At 45.4% G+C, this 23,228-nt stretch overlaps 1 protein-coding gene across 1 annotated transcript in view; it reads right to left on the reverse strand.

Annotated features, from left to right (window-relative positions):
- The window catches only part of LOC138288300 (lysosomal alpha-glucosidase-like), an 881,508-nt gene that overhangs the window by 780,637 nt on the left and 77,643 nt on the right, over positions 1-23,228 (reverse strand). The window contains exon 4 of the mRNA XM_069229744.1: positions 19,629-19,777. Coding sequence (XP_069085845.1) covers positions 19,629-19,777 — 149 coding nt within the window. The remainder of the gene's footprint in view (positions 1-19,628; positions 19,778-23,228) is intronic.

The raw sequence follows: 23,228 nt of genomic DNA on the forward strand, positions 1-23,228 counted from the left end.
TCTCAAATACTTTGATCATGAAAGAGTTGAGGAGAATGACCCAATTGCTAAATATTGCTACAAAAAACTATCTGACTCAAACTACCACATTTCCTTTTCAGCACTAAATGACATTCTGGGTGAACTTGCATCTTTGTGCAAGTTGTTTCAGAAAAGCTCTTTGACCACTGTTGAAGCTGTACAGTATGCAAGAGCAAAAATGACCCAAAAAAAGAAACAGTACTTGGGCGACACAGTCTTTTGGAGCAACACAGTAAGAGATCTGATGGTTTTGTGCAAAGAGGACCGGGAGTATGATAGTGAGCCGATGTTATCTTTTATTAAACGTCTTTGTGAGCACATGGAAAGAAGGTTCCTAGAAGATGAATTGAAGGAATGGACCAACTTTGATTTCCATACAGTAACAACACAATCACAGTTTGATTTTGGGACTGAGAATGTACAAGACTTGTTGAAAAATATAAGAAGGTCTTGGTCCTAGGTGACTGTGACACCCCTGATGATGTTGTTCAGAATTACAGAGATTATAAATATGTGGTGGCAGCGCATATAAAAAACGGATTGTTTAGGACCTTTCAAGACATGGTGAATTTCACTTTGCGGAATGCTGCACAATATAGTTTGTATCTCAGCTTGTTGATGTCTGTGCAACTTTCGAGGCTTCAAGTGCAGACTGCGAACAAGGATTCAGCCTCATGAACTCAATCAAGTCCAAATTAGGAAACAGAGTAGCGGGGAATCACCTAGATATGCTGATGAGGACAAAGGCTTACCTCTCAAATGGGAAAGTTGACGTAGACCGAGTTTATCAGCACTGGAAGAATGGCGAGGACCGGCGAGAAAAACAAACATGTCACACATCTTATGTTGGCACCTGACTTGTCTAAACTATGATGCGGCTCCTCCTACATTCCATGTGTGGGTGAGGAAGGAACATTTCTCAGCCTGTATCTTGGCAGGGGCATCATGGCATTTATCAGCAGTGTGTTCATCAAATTGTAAATGTTAACTAATTATACAACTGGCTGTATTTGATGTGCAGGGCCCTCTCCAGCACTCTGAGAGTATTCATTAAAGTTTCATAATGGTTCAACCTCCTGATTTCTGTTTTCTCTAACTGGGGTGTAGGTGGCACTTAACAAGGTCATGTCCTTGGGGTGTGCAACCAGGTCCCAAAACTGCCTTAATGCCCTATTGCATGGAGCAATGTTCATACAAATATCCCTTTTTTGCTTTAGTGGTATGGTGAGGTTAATGCCAAAGATCTTGGTAGTTATGCGCTGCGTTCGCGTGAATGGTCAATTTCTTGGTGCACATATCCTTGGCTGCAGCGCACAGAGACCTCACACTGCCGCACACAGTGGAAAAAAATTAGAGGGAACATTGTTCACAATTGTCATATTCAATTACTTATAAGTCCCTCGAAAAGTGCACTACATGTACCCAGGGCCTGTAATTAAATGCTACTAGTGGGCCTTCTGCACTGATTCAGCCACCCACTTAAGTAGTTCTTTAAACATGTGTATGCAGTTTTAAGCTGCTATGTCGACTTGGCAAGTTGACCCTTTTGCAAGGCCCAAACCTTCCTTTTTAATACATATGAGTCACCCCTAAGGAAGGCCTTGGACAGCCCCAATGGTAGGGCACAGTGTATTTAAACAATTGGACATGTAGTTTTATGTTTTACATGTCCAGGTTGTGAAAAACTCTTAAATTAGTTTTTCACTACTGCAAGCCCTATCTCTCCCACAGGTTAACACTGGGATTGCCTTATTACATTTTCAAAGTGCAATTTCCAATTGGGAAGAGATGAGATCCCCAAGTTTGATGTCTCTGGAATGACAATTTAAAATCACAACTCATGGTGAAGTCAGATTTTAAACTATAATTCTGAAAATTCCAATTTTAGAAAGTTGGCATTTTCTTACTTTAAATCATCCAGTGCCTTTTGCCTGTTTTTGAATGCATATCTGGGTGGGTGATAGCTGCGCTCTTGAGCATTTCCTCCAGGCAGTCATGCACAAATGGAGCTTAAGTGTGAATGAGTGGCCATCTGCATGTTGATATTCCATGCTTAGCAGGATTTAGAGTGAGAAGCTGATACTTACACCTGAATGAGCTGTGTCCTGGGCCCTCACAAAGGGCTGCATGACCCCCTGTAGTGTGTCTGGGGCCAGGGCAGGAAGGGCAGGGACTTTGTGAACTTCAAAGGCCTCTCTTTGAAGTCTCCTCCACTTCAAAAACACCACTGGGTGTAAGAACTGGACTTCCGATTCTACCAAATGAGTACACTTCTGTACCTGAGGACATTCTGCCAGGAAGAAGGAGTGCTGTGCTGCTGAAGAGTCTGTCACACTGCTGGAACTCTGCCGTAATTTGCTGGACTCCTGCTCTGCAGTGTGTGCCCTGTTGTCCTCCTTGCCCGGGACTGAGAAGGACTGGGCCTGCATATCTACATCCCCAAAACCAAAATGACTCCAAGGGCTTGCCTCCTGTTCTGAAATCTCGGGGATATAAAAAAATTCACTCAACTCTCCTACAGCTTCTGGACTCTGCCAACTGTAAGTCCTACCCTGCCAAGATGTGCCAATGCAGGCCTGAGCCCTTAGAGGCCAGTTCTGCAGCTATCTTTTAAAAAATATGTACATCTTCGCCACTGCGCAGATTGGACTGACCACTATTTTCCTCAACGGTGATGCATCACCACTGCCCCTGAGGACAAAGATCAACTACGTGGCTCAGAACCAGCACATTGCTCTCAGTCTCGACGCATCTCCTTTGCATCGCTTGCTGGGTGGCTCAATGACAACGCATCGCCTTATTTGCAAAGGGTTTGACACCACACAACTGTTCAAGGACATCGCATTGGAAACTGTGTGGCTTCACAACAAAGTATTCCTCACTGCAAGGACTGAACTGACGCATTGCCTTCACATCGACCACTTTGATCTCAGATCTTCTCTTCAACACTGACGCAACCCTCCATAGAAGGTACTGGTACATCATGACAAGGTTAGTCCCTGTATCCAGCCCGCACTCCATCACGGTAGGCCTGAACATTTGGATTCATCCCAGTCTAGCCCCGGTTGGCACTTTAAGTTTCTAAGCACTACGTTTGCAGATATGTTTGACAAATTCATATCTCAACCTCTACTTTTTGGTTTTTTATCATTTTGGCCATGTTGTGTTTACTAAATTAAGATCTATTTTTTTAACTTGGTGTGGATTATTTTTGTGTGGTATTTTCACTGTTTTAAGTGTTGTAGAAATACTTTACAAATTGCCTCCTAAGTTAAGCCTGCCTGCTCTGTGCCTAGCTACCAGAGAGTGAGCACAGGTTAATTTATTGTGTGTAACTGATTTACCCTGACTAGGACTTGTGGTCCCTACTTAGACAGGGTGCATACCTCTGCCACCAAGAGATCCAATTTCTAACACAGGTCATGCATAATAATGTCCTTATTGTACAGGTAATATCAGCTATACAGTTAGCTCTGGTTCTGGTGGATTCCTGCAAAAATCTCCATGGATGTGTGTATTGCTTGTCTTTTTTGTATTGTAGACCTTTAGTTACTAAAACGTATTAAAATATATGTAGAGGTTAGTATGTTTAGTTTGGTAGGTTGTTCTTGCAAAGATGAAGGGTGTCTTGCTCACCTAATTCTGTTTTACTGGAACATGTCTGTTAGTAAGCGTGACACAGACAAATAGGAAGACTGTCAGAAAGAGAGACATAATTAAGAGAGCCAACCTTTTCAACAATTTTACTCTATCATCATTTTCTTGAACAATGACAGGCAAGCAGTGAAGCAAACCGCAGTAATGCATCTGCTGAATCACCAAGTAATACCCTTTAGCTAAATATAGCTTGTACTACATGACTTTCTTTTTATACATTAGTATGATTAATAAAGCATCACTGTTTGTATGTCACTTTTTAAAATGGAGGCTGATGTTTGTATTAGTCTATTCAGCATCAATGATGTGTGCTCTGATCTACCTACCAAAGGTGGCAGCGGTGTGAAAGGGAAGCTCCGGACCGGCCCATAAACGATCCTGTGAATGACAGTGCCGCAAGCCGGTGCTGAGACTGGGTGAAGGTGTCCGAGGACGGGTGGGGCAGAGGCTGACCAGGGAAGGCTGGTGGCGATCCCTCCCCTGGATGACCACAGAGGCACTGCACAAGATGGCGGCCTCACAGAGGCATTGAATGCCGCTCGAGCCTGGGGTAGGTGAGGAGTGCGGCTGCAGCATTCACACCCCTCAGACTGGGACAACAGAAGGAGCGGTGGAGTGTCTGTACCTCTGAGGGCACAGGAGAGGAGACAAGGAGAGATCGGACGGCGTCTGTGCCTGTGCAGGCCCTATGACCTGAGCAGACGCCCCCTCCTCCCCCCCTGTCATGCCTGGGGAGGACACAGGCCACGCAGGAGTACCAGGCTCAAGGTACACCACTGGGGGGGAGAGGCCCGGAGGCAGAGTGCTGGAGCAGTGCATGTTTCCCCCCGCCTGGGTGGTGGAAGAAGGCCTCAGTGAGTACGTGGGGGGACTGTGCCCCTGTGTGGTCCCGGACCCTGGCCTATGGTGCTGCAATATTCATGCGGGAGACGCTGGACATGAGACCTCCCCATGAGAAGGAGCTGACACCCGGAGGAGCCCCAGCACAATGGCAGGATCCTTGGCAGAGGAGACCGGCTGACCGTGAGACAGAGCCAGGCTGTAGGCGTGGCAGGCCCTGGCACATGTTGGGGCATCCTTTGGGGGGCCCACTGGGACCTAGAGCGGGGAAGGCCACCCGCCGGGAATGGATCTCTCCCCCACATGCAGGCCTGAGTGATAGGAAGTGACAGGGGCCTGACAAATCAGGACACTTGCAGGAGCACTCAGATGGAGGCCCCGGAACTCCAAAACTATGAGCCGCTGCCGGACTGCATGGGCTGCTGGGACGCCGAAAGTCCCCAATGGCCGGGGGGACTAACAATGGTGGCAAAAGTTCCCCCCGGCGCATGCATCCATATACTGCCTGAGAGAAACCAGGCCCTGAATATTGACTCTAATGGGGAAGCAACACCCTAAGCCCCAGGGTTCGGGAGCAGTAAGCCCCAAAACTGGGCAACATGCTTGAGTGCTGACGCCACAACTGGCAGTTCAACGACCTCAAATGAAATACACCCTACAAAAGATACTGGAGGTAATTGAGGACTCTAAGATCGCTCTCTGGCAAGAGATCGGGAAGGTGTCGGCGAAGCTGGGCCTCCTGCGGACAAACATCCGGAAACTGTTCGATAGGGTGAAAAACACAGAGGATGAACTGACTGACCTGGGACCCTCGCATCGAGCGTACCAGACCTAACTAACCCACCTCACAGACAGAGTACACTGGCAGAAGACGCTGAGGGTCAAAGTCTGCACAACAAAGTATGCATCATTGGGCTGTCCGAGGGGGCCAAAGGCGCAGAAATGGTGGCTTTCCTGGAACCTTGGATGAAATCTCTCAGGGGTAAGCAGCAATTCACATAGTTCTTCGAAATTGGAAATGGCCTGACCCCCTGCACCGGGAAGACCACCCAGGCTGGTTGTGGCCAAGTTACTGCACTACACAGTCCGGGACCTATTATTGCAGAGAGTGAGAGAGGCAGGCACCTTCGAGGTAGAGAATGGTACAGTTAATATGTTCCCTGATTACCCAGCAGTGCAGGCTAAATGGGCATCCTACATGGAAGTGAAGAGAACATTATGAGCAGAAAGGATCAGTTATGCCTTGTTATTCCTCTCAAAATTGAAGATAATGTAGGATGGCTGCACTCATTTCTGTCGGAATCCTGAAGAGGCCTGGGCCTGGCTTGAAACCTATAAAACTAGGAAAGATGGACTCTAAATGAACGAGACCACTACATCTAGCCACCAAAGAAAGAGACACCGCTCCAAGGACCAACCTTGCACCGAGCGCATGACGAGGTCCATTCAACTACAAGCGAGCCAGGAGAAGAGAGTGGGGATCCAGGCTGCGGCTTCCCTGGCAGAGTCACCAACCTCCGATAAGAAAGAAATGATCTCACTTATGTCCATGAGACAGAGGACACCTCTGACCTTGAATCGTTCGCTAGTGTGCTTGAATAAACCGCTCATGTGACACCCCAAACAGCAGAAGACATTATTTAGTAAGTGGAACCTCTCAATTCTGCGACTGACTTTTAAACGGGAGCGGCAGTTTAAACACTGGCTTAGACTGATCCGGGCGAAATCGATGGTCTACTGCGCACCAATGACTATTTCACCCCCAACTCACCCTCAGACTGGTTGAGAAGGGTGACGATGATGGAATGCCAAAGATTGACTTCACTAGTCGGCTGTTGCCGAAATGCTCTGGGGACGGGGAGTTGGGGTTTGATTATCATCATTATTATTATTATTGTTGATGCCCAAGTATGTAAATGGTGTGAGGTGGTGGCGCTGCAGGATGCGCAGAGGGGCATAGGGAGGGAGGGAGAGGAATGCAGGACAAGAGACACTGTGAATGTATGTCAAATAATGCCACTGCCTTTAAACTGATGTCCTTGATTATACAGGGATGGGCACTGCATCAAAATCACATAAAATCTTGACATACATGAAGAGGAGAGTGGTCCATATTGCTATGCTACAGTAATCCCACCTCACTAAGACCAAGTCTGACCGCCTCCACAGACGTTGGCAGGGGCAAATATATGCTACCACCTATTTCGCATATGCACGGGGAGCATTGGTGTCGGTGCGGGTGGGAGTGCCCTTTGAGGCCAATTCAGTAGATGTTAAAAAAGAGGGTCGCTGTGTTTTGGAGGAGGGACGCCTCTGCGGTCGACTGGTAGTTCTGAGAGGTATACATGCCCCCAATCAGGACCAGGTCTCCTTCTTACACACACTCTCTTCCCAAGTGGTGCGGTACTCAGACGGTCCCTATCTCCTGGGGGGGACTTTAATAGCGTAATTTACCCGGACTTGGACCACTCCACCCCCCCAGTGCAGGAAGCTGTGACAATCAAGGTGGCAAGGGGACTGTCGCTGTGGATGTCTAGGTGGGACATAGAGGATATATGGCGGACTCAACACCAAAACAGTAAGGAATTCTCATACTATTATTCCCCTCTATCAAGTACGTACTAGAACAGATCTGCCTCAGCAGTGCTTTCCTACTCACCGAATATCTGGGCCGCACAGTGTCCCACCATAGCTCGCTTATATTGACGATGCAGACATTGGAAAACGCCCACCAATCCCAACGTAGTACCTGTATCCTAAAGCCATAGAGGATGAGGTCTTCCGGAATGCATTAGCAACCAAACTGACGGATTACCTCACATTGCACTTGAGAACAGCCTTTAACAGGAGAACAGAGTGGGAGGCCTTGAGGTGGAAGTTAGGGGCCATTGTCTGGGACAAACTATGGAGATCCGGAAGGATCTAGAAACTGACCTTATCCGTTTAGAAGCAGACCTGCGTAAATGAGAATCAGTGTTGGGTATTGACCCTGAGGCCCCCGACAGTTCTTAGAAATGCAAGAAGGCCTCAGCACAGCATTAGAGCACCTTCGGTGCCATGATTATAAAGCAGACACGAGCAGGGTGCATGAAGAAGAGGGGAGGGCGGGGAGATTAGTGGCCTGATTGATCAACCCGGAAGGGAAGTGACATGCCGATCACTCACCTGACATCTAGAGACGGGTCTCCACTGTATTCTCCACTACATATCAACGATGAGTTCAGAGCTTACTATATGACCCTATGTAACTTACTGCCGGCAGAAGACACGGGCTCACTCCAAAACTATCTGGAAGGCCTGCATTTGAGAATGCTAACAGAGCTGGATAGCAAAAATCTGGGGGCACCAGTGGATGTCAAACAAGTGAAGGCTGCCATCAAAGCCCTGACGATGGGGAAAACCCCGGGAACTGATGGTCTCCTGCCAGAATTCTACCAAAGGTTCATAGGAGCCCTGCCGCCAAGACTCGAGGAGATGTTTATGGAAGTCTATGTGAAGGGAGAATTGCTGCTCTCCACAAGGAAGGCCTTGGTGATACCCCTCCCCAAGTGTAAGTGGGCTGAGGTGACAGTCGCTGACTTTCGCCCACTTTCTATGCTCAACTCTGACTTTAAGGTGCTCAGTAAAGCGCTTGCTACTAGATTGCTCCCACATATGCAGACCCTCATTCATGAAGATCAGAATGGGTCTATACCTACATGTAGAACGTCACATAGGTTATGACGGCTCTACTCATTACTTTACGATGACTTCCCACCAGATCCATCAGTAGTTATAGTGTTGGTGGACCTAGAAAAGGCCTTTGACACAGTAAACTGGGATTATCTTTAGGCTGAAAATGGGACTAGGGCCTAGATGGGTGAAATGGGTCAATTTACTTTACACCCACCCTACAGCAAGAGTAAAGACCGGATGCACGATTTCAAGCAGTTATGAGATCTACAGGGGGACCAGACAGGGTTGCCCACTCACTTCCTTACTATTTGCCATAGCTATAGAGCCGCTAGCAGGGAGTGGGGTGTGCTCAGAGGAGGTGGTCCACACATTATCTTCATTTATGCAGACAACCTCCTTATTTGCTTACAGAATGGGAATGCCGTGTTGCCCCATGTGCTCCAGTTACTGGAGGACTTCAGCATACACTCAGGCCTACGGCTAAACAGATGGATGATTGAAGGGGTGCCACGCAAACTCTCCTGCCCAGAAGATGTACTCTGGGCACCCTGAACGTTTCCATATCTGGGAATACAGATCTCTCATGACTTGGGAGACCTTTGAGAAGGCAAGTTGGGCGGACTATGCTGCACACTGAGGGACGCAGTAGCTTTCTGGTGCTCGTTGAGGCTTCCCACTTTGGCAAGGGTCACATTTTCCAAGATGGTTATGCTTCCCAGACTCCTTTACTACTTTGCTAACCTGCCGTTGGCTATTCCAGTGTCATGGTTTCAAACCCTAGACACACTTCTACAACAGTTAGTGTGGGATGGGGGCGTCAATGTGTGGAACTGGCAGAGGGGGGTCTAGGGGTTCTCTACTTTGAGTTGTATTATCTGGCGGCCCAACTCCAGTGGGCGGCGCAATGGCTCAATGGGTTGGACTTATCAGCAATGACCTTAGATGGAGAGACTGCACATGGGGAGGGATTCCTAGTCCAACTCCTTTGTGGAAGACGGGTACCCCCCAGAACAAACATATTGGTGCCCATGGCCTTGACTGCCTGGTGTAGAGCCCTTAAGTGAACGCACATGGCTGCCCGCTATGCCCCGGCTCTGCCCCTAATCGGACTGCCGCATGGCGAACCCTGTTCCTCCTTTACCCCAGACAGCTAAAAGTTTGGACAGAGGTGGGGCTGAAGACTATGGGGGACTGCTACCAAGGAGGGTTGCTGATACCTTTTGGTGATTTAACGTAACAGACAGGCCTACCCGCCGGTCAATTCTTAATATACAAGGCCCTCATACGAGCTCTGAAATAACTATGGGACAACAGAAGTGAGGAGCCCCCCACAGTTGCAGTCCTCCAAATTATGCTGACTATCAGAGGATCTTACTTGGTTACAAGGATTTACAGAGCACTGAATGGGATGATTGAGCAATCGCTAGGAGGACTGCAACATAAATGGGACACAGATATAAGCAGAATCATGACAGACACCAAATGGGCCAGGACCCTAGCATATGCACACAAAGTCTTACGAAATGCACACCTGAAGTACATACAGTACAATTACGTCCATAGGACCCGCTCACTCCACACAGAATTAATCCGATATATGGAGTGATGTTGGGGGCGTGCCCCCGATGCCAGCTGATTGATGCTAACTTTTGTCACATGACTTGGGAATGCCACCACTAACAACTTACTGGGGTGGAGCCCTTGCACGCTGGGTTTAATCCATCGTTCTATGACTGGGGGTGAGTGTTTGCATTGTCAGTACTCCGTCCATCATCCTTTTGTGTTGCTAAAGTTGCCTTAAGTGGGAAGGGTATGCCCAGACGTGGGTCCCTTGCTCAATGTGCCACTGGAATCAAGCTAGCCTGACTTGGGACCGGTCCAGGGAGGACCTGGCCTGGCAGATAGGGCTGGACTGTTCCCATGAGGAACAGGGTCAAGACTGATCTGCATATGGCTGGGTCCAAACTGGGGTGGCATGGGGAGCAAAAGAACAATGGACTAAACCCAGATCTATGACTGGGGGTGAGTGTTTGCATTGTCAGCACTCCGTCCATCATCCTTTTGTGTTGCTAAAATCACAATGTATGAACCAGTCACCCAATGGTGGTACGGAATGGCATGTGGTATGTCAGTGAAATGTGTTAAGGCATTGTGAATAATAATATTTAGAATTTGAAATACCAATAAATAAAAGTGTTAAAAAAATGATGTGTGCTCTGCATTTTTAGATTGAAGCCAGTTTCTTAAAGTCATCTTTGGGACATAGTTAAAGCTTCCCTTGGAATGCATTCTGCCAATTGATTTCCATTGGGATTGTGTTTTGTAACTCACAGTTGCTTGTTTTCTATTTGTTGGCTTTATTGGTTTTAGGGTGTCCAGCTTGAGTTAGTCCCTCTCCTGGAGCATAGCCTGTTTATTACATTATTCCAAAAGTGCTTGCTTTCTGTACACAGGTCAATAATTCTCAAGCTTATCTTGTCACATTTGCTGTGCATTGAAAACCACAGGTCAAATATCAGGTTCTGTCCTCTGAGGAGTTTATTGTTTACTTGTCTTTGTCTGTCTTTAAAGTCAGAGGATTTATGTGACAATATTGCTGTAAAAGGAGAGGTTTTTTCATGCACACAGCAAAATGTAACTTTCTGTAAACAAACTGCAGATATTTTAGAATACATCAGAATTAGGGAGGCACAATTGAAGCACATTTTTCTACAATTTTTGTGTGTGTTGGAAACAAATATTTAATCAATACACTAGGTGATGACATTTCCACACATTATTGTTTGTCCACTCCATACTTTTATCAGTAAAATGGTATGTCTGTACAAATGTAATTGTCATTTCAATTGAAAAAGTGCTGTCTGTAGTACCAGCTTGTTACCATACCATGCACACTCAACACTACTTCACTCCACTCAATGGCACTCCCCGAAACAATGCTATACTCAACTCTCTGCCTCTCAAATCTATCAATCAATCAATCATTAAATTTATAAAGCGCGCTATGTACCCGTTAGGGTTTCGAGGCGCTTGGGGGGGTGAGGGTGGGGGTGTCGCTGCTATCGTTCGAAGAGCCATGTCTTGAGGAGTCTCCTGAAGGTGAGGAGGTCCTGGATCTGGCGTAGTGAGGTCGGGAGTGAGTTCCAGGTCTTGGCGGCGAGGTGGGAGAAGGATCTGCCGCCAGAGGTCTTTCACTGGATTCGGGGGACGATGGCGAGGGCAAGGTTGGCAGAGCGTAGTTGGCGTGAGGGAACGTAGAAGTTGAGTCTGGTGTTCAGGTAGGTGGGTCCGGTGTCATGTAGTGCCTTGTGTGCATGGGTGAGGAGTTTAAAGGTGATCCTTTTGTCCACGGGGAGCCAGTGGAGGTCCTTCAAGTGGTGGGAAATGTGACATCGGCGGGGTATGTCGAGGATCAGGCGGGCGGATGCGTTCTGGATGCGTTGGAGTCGTTTGATGTCTTTTGTTGGGATGCCTGTGTAGAGTGCGTTGCCGTAGTCGAGTCTGCTACTGACGAGGGCTTGGGTCACCATCTTTCTGGTTCCTGTTGGAATCCACTTGAAGATCCTGCGGAGAATGCGGAGGGTGTTAAAACAGGAAGAGGAGACAGCGTTGACCTGTTTGGACATGGTGAGAGCAGAGTCGAGGATGAAGCCGAGGTTTCGTGCGTGGCTGGCTGGGGTGGGTGGGGGGCCCAGGGCGGTGGGCCACCAAGAGTCGTTCCAGGCCGAGGGTGTGCGACCAAGGATGAGGACTTCCGTCTTGTCGGAGTTAAGTTTCAGGCGGCTGTTGCTCATCCATTTGGCGATAGATTTCAGTCCCTCGTGGAGGTTGGCTTTGGCGGTGAGTAATGACAGCTGCGTATGACACTCTACTCCACTCTACGGCAAACCACTCAATTCTACGACACTCCACTTCATTATATGACATGTTACTCCACTCCACTCTACACCACCCTAGGACATGCCACTCCCCACTACAACACTACTCTCTACTCTATGAAATGACACTCTACTCTACGCCCATCAACTGTAAGACACTCTGCAATACACCACACTACAACATGTCAATCCACTCTACTCTACAACATGCCACACCACTCTACAACACGCCACTCCATACGACTCCACCCTATGCCACTCAGTGAAACACCTCTCTATTCTACAACATGCCAATCCACAACTCTCTACTCTATGCCACTCCACTCTAAGCCATTCCATCCAATGCCATGGCACTCTACATCATGACACTCTGTGACACTCTAATCCATTCTATGCTGCACCACTCGATGACTCTTTATTCCACTCTGTGCTACATCACTCCACTCTACTTTATGCCACTCTACTCTATGCAACACTACAACACTCCACTCTACGTCGATGCATTCTATGCCACTTCCTTCTGCAACACTCTACTTCACTCTATAACATTCTCTGTCCCTGCACTCTATGACACTCTACCCCACTCTATTCCACTCCACTCAAGAACATTCTACCACATGTTTCTCCACTCTACACAACTCCCTCCATGTCACACCATGCCACTTTACTCCTCCTCACGCTATGACACACTACTCCACACTACTCCACACTACTCCACTACTCCACTCCATGCCACTCAGTTCTACAACACTTAACTCCACTTTATGCCACTCCACTCTTCAACACTCTACTCCAGTCTCTGCCACTCCATTCTACTCTATGATTCTCTCCTACACTTCATTCTACAGTACTCCTTGGTATGAAACTCCATTCTATGACACTCCACCCTTTGACACTGTACTCTACTTGGCGATGCTCCACTCGACTCTACTACGCTCTACGACACTCAACTCCACTCATGCCACTCCATAACAATCTACTCCATTCTATGCCACTCTACTCCACTCTGCACAACTCCCAGTATGCCCCTCCATGCCACTTTACTCTTCTGTACTCTACGTCACAGTACTCTGCTCCACTTTACGCCACTCCACTCTATGACCCTCGATGCCACTACATGATATCCTACTCCACTCTATGCCCCTGCACACTACTCCACTCTATGACACTACACATAGATAGATAGATAGATAGATAGATAGATAGATAGATAGATAGATAGATAGATAGATAGATAGATAGATGTATATTGTTAGAAATGGGGTCTTTGGTTGGCATTCAGGTTACCCCCTGTCAAAGCAAGGACCCTCACTCTAGTCAGGGTAAAGGAGAATCACCCTTGGTTAATCCCCCCACTCACCCACTTGGTAGCTTGGCACGAGCATGCAGGCTTAAAAGCAATGTGTAAAGTATTTGTACCAACACACACAGTAACTCAGTGAAAACAATACAAAATGACATAACACAGGTTTAGAAAAATACGGAATATTTATCTAAAAAAAAGAAGACCAAAACAACAAAAATTCAACATACACCAGTTAAGGTATGAACATTCAAAAGAATAAGAGTCTTAATCCTTAGAAAACAGTGAGAATGCTATTTCACAAAAGTCCCTGGATAGCATCAAAATAAAGCTGCACGGACGAGTGTGCGTTGAAAAAGGCCAGTGATGCGTCGAATTCTCACTCGCAAGCAAGACCGTGCATCGTTCCTCCTCTCGTCGGGTCAGCATGTGTCGTTTCTTCTCTCCCGCAAGAAAGCAATGCGTCGATCCGGACGGGCACTTCGGGTCTGTGAAGGCTTTGCGTTGATTTTCTGTGCCTAGCAATGTTGCGTTGAAAATTCAGTCGCACGGTATCACAAAACTGCACTGCGTGGGGTTTGTGTAGTTATCAGCCTCCGTTAGCGGGTGTTGCTCATCGTTTCTCCAACTACGTTGCGTCGATCTTCCAGCTGCGATGCAGGTGAAGCGTTGATTTCCGCCGGAAAGCCGGCCGCACGTCGTTTATCAGCTGCGTCACAGAAGATGTGTTTCAGTTCTTCTCTACCAACTTCACCTTTCAAGGGCCCAGGAACTCGATAGGGCACCACTTGGCAGTCTCAGCAGAGAGTCCAGGTGCTGGCAGGGGAAGTCTTTGATGGCCCTGAGACTTCAACAACAGGAGACAAACTCAGTTGAAGCCCTTGGAGATTCTTCTCAAGCAGGAATGCACAACAAAGTCCAGTCTTTGCCCCCCTTTCACAGGCAGAAGCAGCAACCGCAGGATAGCCCAACAAAGCACAGTCACAGGCAGGGGAAGCATTCTCCTCAGCTCTTCAGCTCTTCTCCTTGGCAGAGGTTCCAGAAGTGATCTAATTATTAAAGGTTTTGGGTGCCCTTCTTATACCCCTTTCTGCCTTTGAAGTAGGCCTAGTTCAAAGAGAAGTCTCTGTTGTTTTCAAGATCCTGCCTTGCCCAGGCCCCAGATACACACCAGGGGGCTGGAGACTGCATTGTTTGAGGGCAGGCACATCCTTTTCAGGTGTAAGTGACCACTCCTCCCCCTCCTCCCAGCACAGATGCTCATCAGTATATGGAGGCTACACCCCAGCTCCCTTTGTGTCAATGTCTAGAGGAGAGGTACAAACAGCCCAACTGTCAAACTGACCCAGACAGGGAATCCACAAACAGGCAGAGTCACAGAATGGTTTAAGAAAGAAAATGCCTGCTTTCTAAAAGTGGCAATTTCAAACACATAATTTAAAAACAAACTTTACTAAAAGATGCATTTTTAAATTGGGAGTTCAGAGACCCTAAACTCCACATTTCAATCTGCTCCCAAAGGGAATCTGCTCTTTAATAAAAATGTAAAGGCAGCCCCCATGTTAACCTATGAGAGAGATAGGCCTTGCAACAGTGAAAACCGAATTTGGCAGTATTTCATTGTTACGACATGTAAAACACATACGGACATGTCCCACCTTTTACATACACTGCACCCTGCCCATGGGGCTACCTAGGGCCTACCTTAGGGGTGCTTCACATGTAGAAAAAGGGAAGGTTTAGGCCTGGCAAGTGGGTACACTTGCCAAGTCGAATTGGCAGTTTAAAACTGCACACACAGACACTGCAGTGACAGGTCTGAGCCAGGGCTACTAATGTGGGTGGCACAACCAGTGCTGCAGGCCCACTAGTAGCATTTGATTTACAGGCCCTGGGCACCTCGAGTGCACTGTACTAGGGAGTTACTAGTAAATCAAATATACCAATCATAGAAAGTCAATTACACATACGTTTTACATGGGAGCAATTGCACTTTAGCACTGGCTAGCAGTGAGAGAGAGAGAGAGCACATGTACATTTTACAACATTTTACAACAAAAGGTAACTAATAGATAACAGTTTCTGTGATTTGAGAAATGCTTTAATGCTGCTCTGAGTGTGTATTTGTGCATTCTGATATTCTTGACTGATGTTTAAAGTTTGTATCTTACTAGGCACCCAAAGGGAGAACTGGGCAATTATGTTACACACAGGTAAGTGTTTGCAAGAATCTTAAAGCGAAAATGATGTTATTCAGTGTCTCGCCAGCTAGCAACTGCAGATATTGCACCGTATTTCAGCTTCACTGTTGGCTCCTTGCCAGATAATTCATTAGACACAGACAGCGGCCGCCTTTTAGTTATAGAAAACCATTTAAAGCAGTCTGAATTATTCACAGAGCCATGGATAGGTCAAACCTAACATGCCTGAACTGTAAATGCAGCAAGAGTGCTTCCAAATAACACCTCTGGTCTGCAAAGGCCAGAACTGTGGGCGCACTCTGTTTCAAGGGCCAGGGGGACTGAAACGCATTTTCAGTAAACTCTGCACACATGTGAATGTTATAAAGTGTCATGTCGAAGTGTTACAAAAAAGGAAGTGTGTTAATGTGTCATGAAGACGTGCTGCGCATGTGAAGACACTGAAGTGTTACAATGTCCTCTTGGGGGTGAGAGGTCACTTTAAAAAATACACTAAAGATGATGCAGGTGGAATAAGCTTTTTAAGGGCATCAGGATGAGAGAGGAGGGCCTTCCTCAGGTTCAGAAGAGCTCAACAGACAGTAATAATTGAGACAACAGCGTCACGTTGTGGGATCAGTGAAAGGGTGTTTAGTGACCTCTGCAAACACTTTTCCACCCCCCTTGCAGACTATGAGATACAGTTCGCAGTTGGTTCTAGAGCCAATTTGTAGCCCTCTGTTGGTGGTACCCTGTTGTGCTCCCTGTTTTTGTCTTGCCTTAGTTCCAGATCGTATTTTACAGCAGTGGCGCTCTCAGTGCTCCATTTTACACCGCTCACCAGAAGCACGTGCCCTGGAGTTTATTTTCGAGCAGCACGCCGGTCCACGTCAAAGAAGCCATTATCACTTCAATATAAAACACTAATAAATGTAGGATGATGTGGTGTTATTGGGAATATTTGTTTTTACTTCTTCTTTTTAATCGATTTCGGAAAAGCATTGGCTAGATTTTCTGGACCTATAGAATCCTGTGACACGTGGGCAGTTCTTGTAATAGGTATTGCCTACTGTCCAAGGAACATCAGGAGACAGAGACTAATGTTATCTCACTTAGGGCCAGATGTACGAACCGTTTTGCATGGCGCAAACTGCGAAAATCGCAGTTTGCCCCATGCAAAACGGCCATCGCGATGCACATTCCCATTTTGCGAGTTGGTACCGACTCGCAAAATGGGAATGCGACTCGCAAATAGGAAGGGGTGTTCCCTTCCTATTTGCGACTCGCACCGCGATGCAGAATTGCTTTGTGACCGCGAAAGCGGTCGCAAAGCAATTCGCAGTTAGCACCCACTTGAAGTGGGTGCTAACTCACTCGCAAAAGTGAAGGGCTCCCATGGGACTCCTTCCCCTTTGTGAATGTCGCTCAAATTTTTTTTTCAGAGCAGGCAGTGGTCCAACGGACCACTGTCTACTCTGAAAAAACGAAACCAAATGGTTTCATTTTTTATTTTGTATTGCAACTCGTTTTCCTTTAAGGAAAACGGGCTGCAATACAAAAAAAAAAAAACTGCTTTATTGAAAAAGCAGTCACAGACATGGAGGTCTGCTGTCTCCAGCAGGCCACCATCCCTGTGAGTGCAGGGAATCGCAAGGGGGTCGCAAATTGCGACCCACCTCATTAATATTAATGAGGTGGGTCTTTGCAACCCCCTTCCGATTCACAAATTCGTATCTTGCTACATCTGGCCCTTTGTTTCCATATCTCTACTTTTTAGGCATTGACTTTTTAGGAGGTGGCAAGGTCAAATAATGAGGCATACTCTTAAATAATGATGTAAGTGTAAAAAGTAGGGCAAAATGCTGTTTATGCAGAATTTAATTAAATCTGCAGAACAGGTGAGTTCAAAGTGAAGTCAAAGGCTTGACCTGGCCTCGCATTGTGGTCTGCTGTGCATAAAAAGGAATATCCTAGTGGTCTCTAAGGAAAAGGGTAATGAGCAAACAGCCTGTTTAAGATCAGACCCAGCATCCCGAACACACCTTACATGGCCAAAGTATTTGGTCAGTGAGCTGGGCCCAAATCCCTCTGGGCATTTATTGTAACCCTATACATCAGGATGTGTGGGATAAAGTCCTGTTCATAGGGCCTACGATCAGACCTCAATAGGGTTCACAGGAAAGGTGCCTTCGGAGCAGAATTCACAAGATCTAGGCCCTACATTAAGTTCCTTGTGCTTATGGCTTAAGTCCATGAACAGTGGGACCTAGGAAAAGGGTGAAGTGTGCAGGGCCAAATGCAGGCCCAGTCCAAATGCCAGAACCTTCACTCAGAGGAGACAGTAAAATTCTACTGAAACCCCTAATACGATTCGTACCAAGTCCAATGAACAAATGGTGTGCAGGGGAAAGATTAATCAGAAAGAGAAAGCTGTGATCTGTTTGATTAGTCTCTCTCACCAAGGATGTGACCAAAAGCAAACTAAGGTAAATTGGGCGTAGAGTGACAAAAATGCAACATGAATGCGGGTGTTGCATTATGTGAATATTCAGGAAGATGCACCACGTGTTAAAAATCATGATAGAAATGAGAAGCAATAAATAATATTGAAAACTGCACTTTTCCTGTACTGTATGTAAGAGCAAACACGTGTGTGCATTTACATAGCATATATGTAGAGTTAGAGAAATAAGCTTAAGTCACCAGTGTACACGACGCAATACAACTATGTGCAAGATGCATAATAATACAAGTGCCACAGAAATGTATGTAACTCAGTAAGACAGCATAACTTATACATGTGCGTCAATGCAGTTTCTGTCTGGCATAAGGTTCAGCTTTTGCCGTTGACCTTCATGAGTCAATCCATAGTGCATTCATCCGTCTTGGACTGCACGTGGGACGTTGTATCGTACTCTGCAAACACTACTACTACTAATCTACCACTCCGTTTCACTGTACTCAATTTAGTGACCTAGGAAGGGTGGAATGCTGAAATGACCTTGCTGAGATTTAACCTGTAAGCCACAGTTGTCAGCAGTGAAGGTTTAGCTCACATTTATCTCATTCACGCATCTTACTTTCCTGTCTTATTATCATTTGAATTATGATAATCCTCCATATGTCATTATCTCTATGCAATTGCATTTCCTCTTTCCATGACAATCACCCACATCATGTACGCATTCTCCTTTCCAACTAGAATTCTAACATTCCCTGCATTTAGGCCTCCAAGCTTTCCTTTGCCTTCCAAAGTTGTCTTCCCAGTTCTCTGCTTATACCCTAGCTAACTTTATCAATAACCTTTTGTGCAAAACAAAAAATGGTGGCTAGAGATGCCGCGTTAAACCTACCAATAGTGTAATGGCAGAAGTGAGTCTATTTCTTGTGCTTTGTACTGAACAATAGGTTGGCGTACTTAATTTTTATTTTAATGGATAGGATGATGGTTCCAATTAATGAAAAGAAAATATGAGATGTGGCAGTCTGTTTTCCATGTACGTTCTGACCCTTACAGAAAGAGGAAAAGTGGAGGGAGAAAGGAGCAAGCAACATAAAGGCAGCACACATAAACACAGGTAATGAGGTTCTGGTGCAGGGAGTGTGTGGAAAAGGTAGTGGCTTGCAGGTAGGCAAGGGAGATCAACAGGTATTGTGGAAAAAGCAGGACATAGGGATTAAGGGATCAAAAGTGGTCAAAGATAGATAGAAACAAGAGGAGAGGAGGTCGAGAGAAGAAAGAGAGGTTAGCTGAGAGAACCCACTCTGACAAAAGAGCTGATTAAATGGTGATCTCGCCTGAAAAAGGCAAAAAGGAGTTAAAAAAGAAAATCAAGTAAATATTTCAAGATGAATGTGGTTCACCAGGTTGGATTTGAAATTGATTAATGCTGTTCACTTTGAAGGCTTTATAGAAACCAGCTCATGTAAAACCTTTCTCCACAACAGATTTCTACAAATCCATTTTGGTCTTGACCACATAGAGTCTTCCAACGTAGCTTCACATCAAGGAACATTACAAGGAATAAAGGATTGAAAATAGGCAAAGCCTGACACACAAATTATTGAACTTACAGCACTGCTCCTGTACTTCTTCTTACTATTTGAAAATGGAAGAATGTGTCATTCTTGAAGACAATGCCATAGTCAGGGTCAACAGCTTCTTCAGAAGGGGACTCAATTTCGAGTGGCACTTCAAATCGCCGATTATTTGGATCATAAATCTAAGTGAGAGAAGAAGACAATTAGAAAAACAACATTAAATATTTTATTTGGAATAGAAGTCATCATTGTCACCTCTGAACATAAAAAAACTATTATTTTCCAGATCTGACCACCACCCAAGCCTGGGTGCTGAGTGAGCCACATACTTAACAGGATCACCGTTTCAACTCTAGCTTCATGGAAGAGCATCCTGTGTGGCACTATTTGACTCATCAATGGCTACAGACACCATTGCTTTGATACTCTTCAGTGTCCGTCACTGCTTTCTGCATCATTGGAAACATCTGTCATATCGTCTACAAGGCAGAAACAACCAACACACTACCCTAACTGGAGGAAACCTCACCCTACCATAAGGCCTTCAAACTAAACTAACCATAACATGGCTGACTTGAAATAAAGTAAAAAGCTAAAGGGCTTCTCACGCTAGTTATGCAGGATCTGGAACAACATTACAGGGTAGCTGAGACTCACTCTTTCACTATTCTGCTTCACAAACATGCTGGAAACATCTTGTGAATTAGTATCTCATCCATCATCAGTAAGTAATTGTACAGTTGTGACTGCTCTTACAGCTGACATTTGGAAAATACCTCCCCCATCCACCACCCTCAACCTAACATGTAACATATCCCTCATGACCAAATCCATAGCCCTATGAAGCACCCAAGTGTTTAGAAGACTGAACACTCCATGGGCATAATGTCCAAATGTATGCAGTAAACAAGCGTCAAGGACAGCAAGCAGTAACTGCCATGGATTTGGATGCTATAATAAGGAAAGAATGAGACCCAGAGGAATGGAATTAGCTACAGTTGTTTACTAATACTCAAGGGTATTTTGTTCATAGCACAGGCCATTTCTGTCCACTACTTGGTACGTGACATAAAGACAACCAGATGGGATAACCATAGAGCAGTTAACTTTTAATGGCCCTGTAAGTTATGATTCATAACTTTAAGTTCCCATAGCTGAATATCCTAAGATGGGCATCATTACCTTTTAAAATCTTCCAATTTCATCAGCAAGGGCTTGTGAGCTATAAATTAATCTCCGCAATAAAGGAGAGGGTCTCATTAGACAGCACATGTAAGGTCTAGACATAATAAAAAGGTATAGCAGGAATGCTGAGCTGGAGAGGCCAGAATAGATCATGCCACCAGACCTTGCTCCTACCCACCAACCACTGGTCAGTTTGTCATGCTGCTTGAGAAAATTCTTACTCATCCATCATGCATGTCCAAAAGACGCTCAGTAGAAATGTTCAATATGCCTTTCACAGTCTTGTCCAGGCATATAAGCTGTGTGTCATAAACATGTTAACACTGGGTAGCAATAGAATCTGATCACTGGTGCAGAAGGTCGTACATACATGTCTAAGACCATAGGTGACAACAGTGAGCTTTGTGGGGCCCCACTCTGAATCTTGGATATTAGATTTGTAAAGTGCCTTCCTGAAGAGAGGAAACCAGACTTCCTTCATGCCAAAGAGACCTACTCCATGACGGGTCCTAAAGATAAAGTGTTTCAGTGCCAAACAGAGTGAAATTGTTTTTAAAAAGACAGCAACCAAGACTCCCTCCTCTGTATGGACCCTAAACTCATCCAAGGTTAATGTTGATTCTTTGGTCTTTCTGGTGGTAAAGCCTAACTGACAGAGGTATATGATTATAGAATCCTCAACATTGTGTCACTTTTAAAGTGCCTTGCATAAACACTTTCCTCTCCTAGAACCATATTTCTACTACTGTGTTGGCTGAGAGTAAACACCGTTGTAAATGTAAAGCCTCCAAGCCTGTGTATAGAGGTAGAATTTTTTTAAATAAATCCATTAATTCCTAACTTTGATTCAGTAGCGCTTATCAGGCTACAAACTAAAGGTGCAAAATATGATCTAAAGTGCAGATACCATCCATTTAATATCAGTCGCGGCTCACGGGGGTCACAAGGGGCAGGGCTGTGCGTGGTGGGGGGAATTTATTACCATAATAATAATAATATTAATAAAAATGCGGCAATCCTGTTGCTGCTAAGAGTAGTTTTAGGACTGGCTGGGAGCCCCTTGCTAGGGCGCTCCCCAGGCAGACTGGGAGCCTGTGCCTTTTCTCTTCAGCCTGCCAACACTGTGCCGGGCTGGAAAGAGCATAGTGTGCATGTGTGGTGACCGGCCCGAGATGGCGCACTGAGGGGAGCGCACAGTGCTGTGACAGTGGGAATACTATTTTAGAGTAGCCTAGTTTTCATCTGTATCCTGCCCTGCTCAAACCAGCCGATTGAAAGTTTGTGGCTTTTATGGAAAGAAGATGTTTTGACTTCTTAAGGAAAATGTTTATATTTTGTCTTCAGATGTCCAGTTTGTCTACACTATATCTACTGGAACTGGTGCAGTAACTTCTCCAATTTACCCCAGTGATCAGCGGAGTAGCCATTCCTGCTGATCTGTACGGTTTGACTTCTGAGGGGAGTCTCTAATGATACTTCCAAACTGTTTCTCTGGGTCTAACAACTAAAACATGAAAGAACATATGTGAACGCACTTTATTGTATGTAGTTTATCTCCTGCTTTCATTTACACCCTCTGGTGAACACAACTGTGTTCAGTGTTTAATATATGTTCCAGTCAGTGATGTGTATGGTATTATAACAACTTCTAAAATGTTGTCTTTATTTAACATTTTCTAAACTACACCTTTGCAAATTCATATATTGGAATATGTTGAATTTTAAATCTGTTGGATGTGAATAATTTTTTCAGAGAATAAACCACAAGCTCTTTTAAGTTTCATTTCAGACTATATATTGGGGTATATTTTGGAATTTCCATTTTTGTGCTTGACATGTAATGATGTGTGTGCAATGGTTGTAAAATATATTGTGTTCAATGCATACCCTACATACAAAAAGGGGCTTTGTGCCAGCCTTCTTTAGGCATTGGCTTCTTTGGCTCCTGAAGCTGCAGCCACTGGCTTGAGACATTGTGAGTCACTTCTTGGATAAGCCTAGAGAAGTATTGTAGTCTCACAATTTGTTGTATTGGCTGTTTGTATATGTCCTTCCTTATTAATTGTAATACATGGCAGACGTTTTACATCTGAAAAATACACTCATTTATCATACATTCAACACATCGCTGTCGTGATATTTTTTAAGTAACAATGTATTTTTTCTGTGTCAATTGATAGAGGATGTATGCGCCTATTCAATTATTTACTATGACTGGGAGTGCTCTGAAGAGCAACACCGAGTGCTGCAGTTCAAACTATATGGTGATATGACACCTGGCTGTACAACATAAACAGTCATTTCAATGGTCATGGTGTAGGTTGCAGTCTTTGACAATAAATCTTTTCTTGTTTACTGCTAGAAAGTTGGAGAGGTCAGGAAATACATTCTACACAAAAAAAATGTAAATATTGTAAATGAAATGTACAAATATTTCAAAATATATCA

This window comes from Pleurodeles waltl, chromosome 4_1 (assembly GCF_031143425.1).
Source record: "Pleurodeles waltl isolate 20211129_DDA chromosome 4_1, aPleWal1.hap1.20221129, whole genome shotgun sequence".
In the NCBI taxonomy this organism is placed as follows: Eukaryota; Metazoa; Chordata; class Amphibia; order Caudata; family Salamandridae; genus Pleurodeles; species Pleurodeles waltl.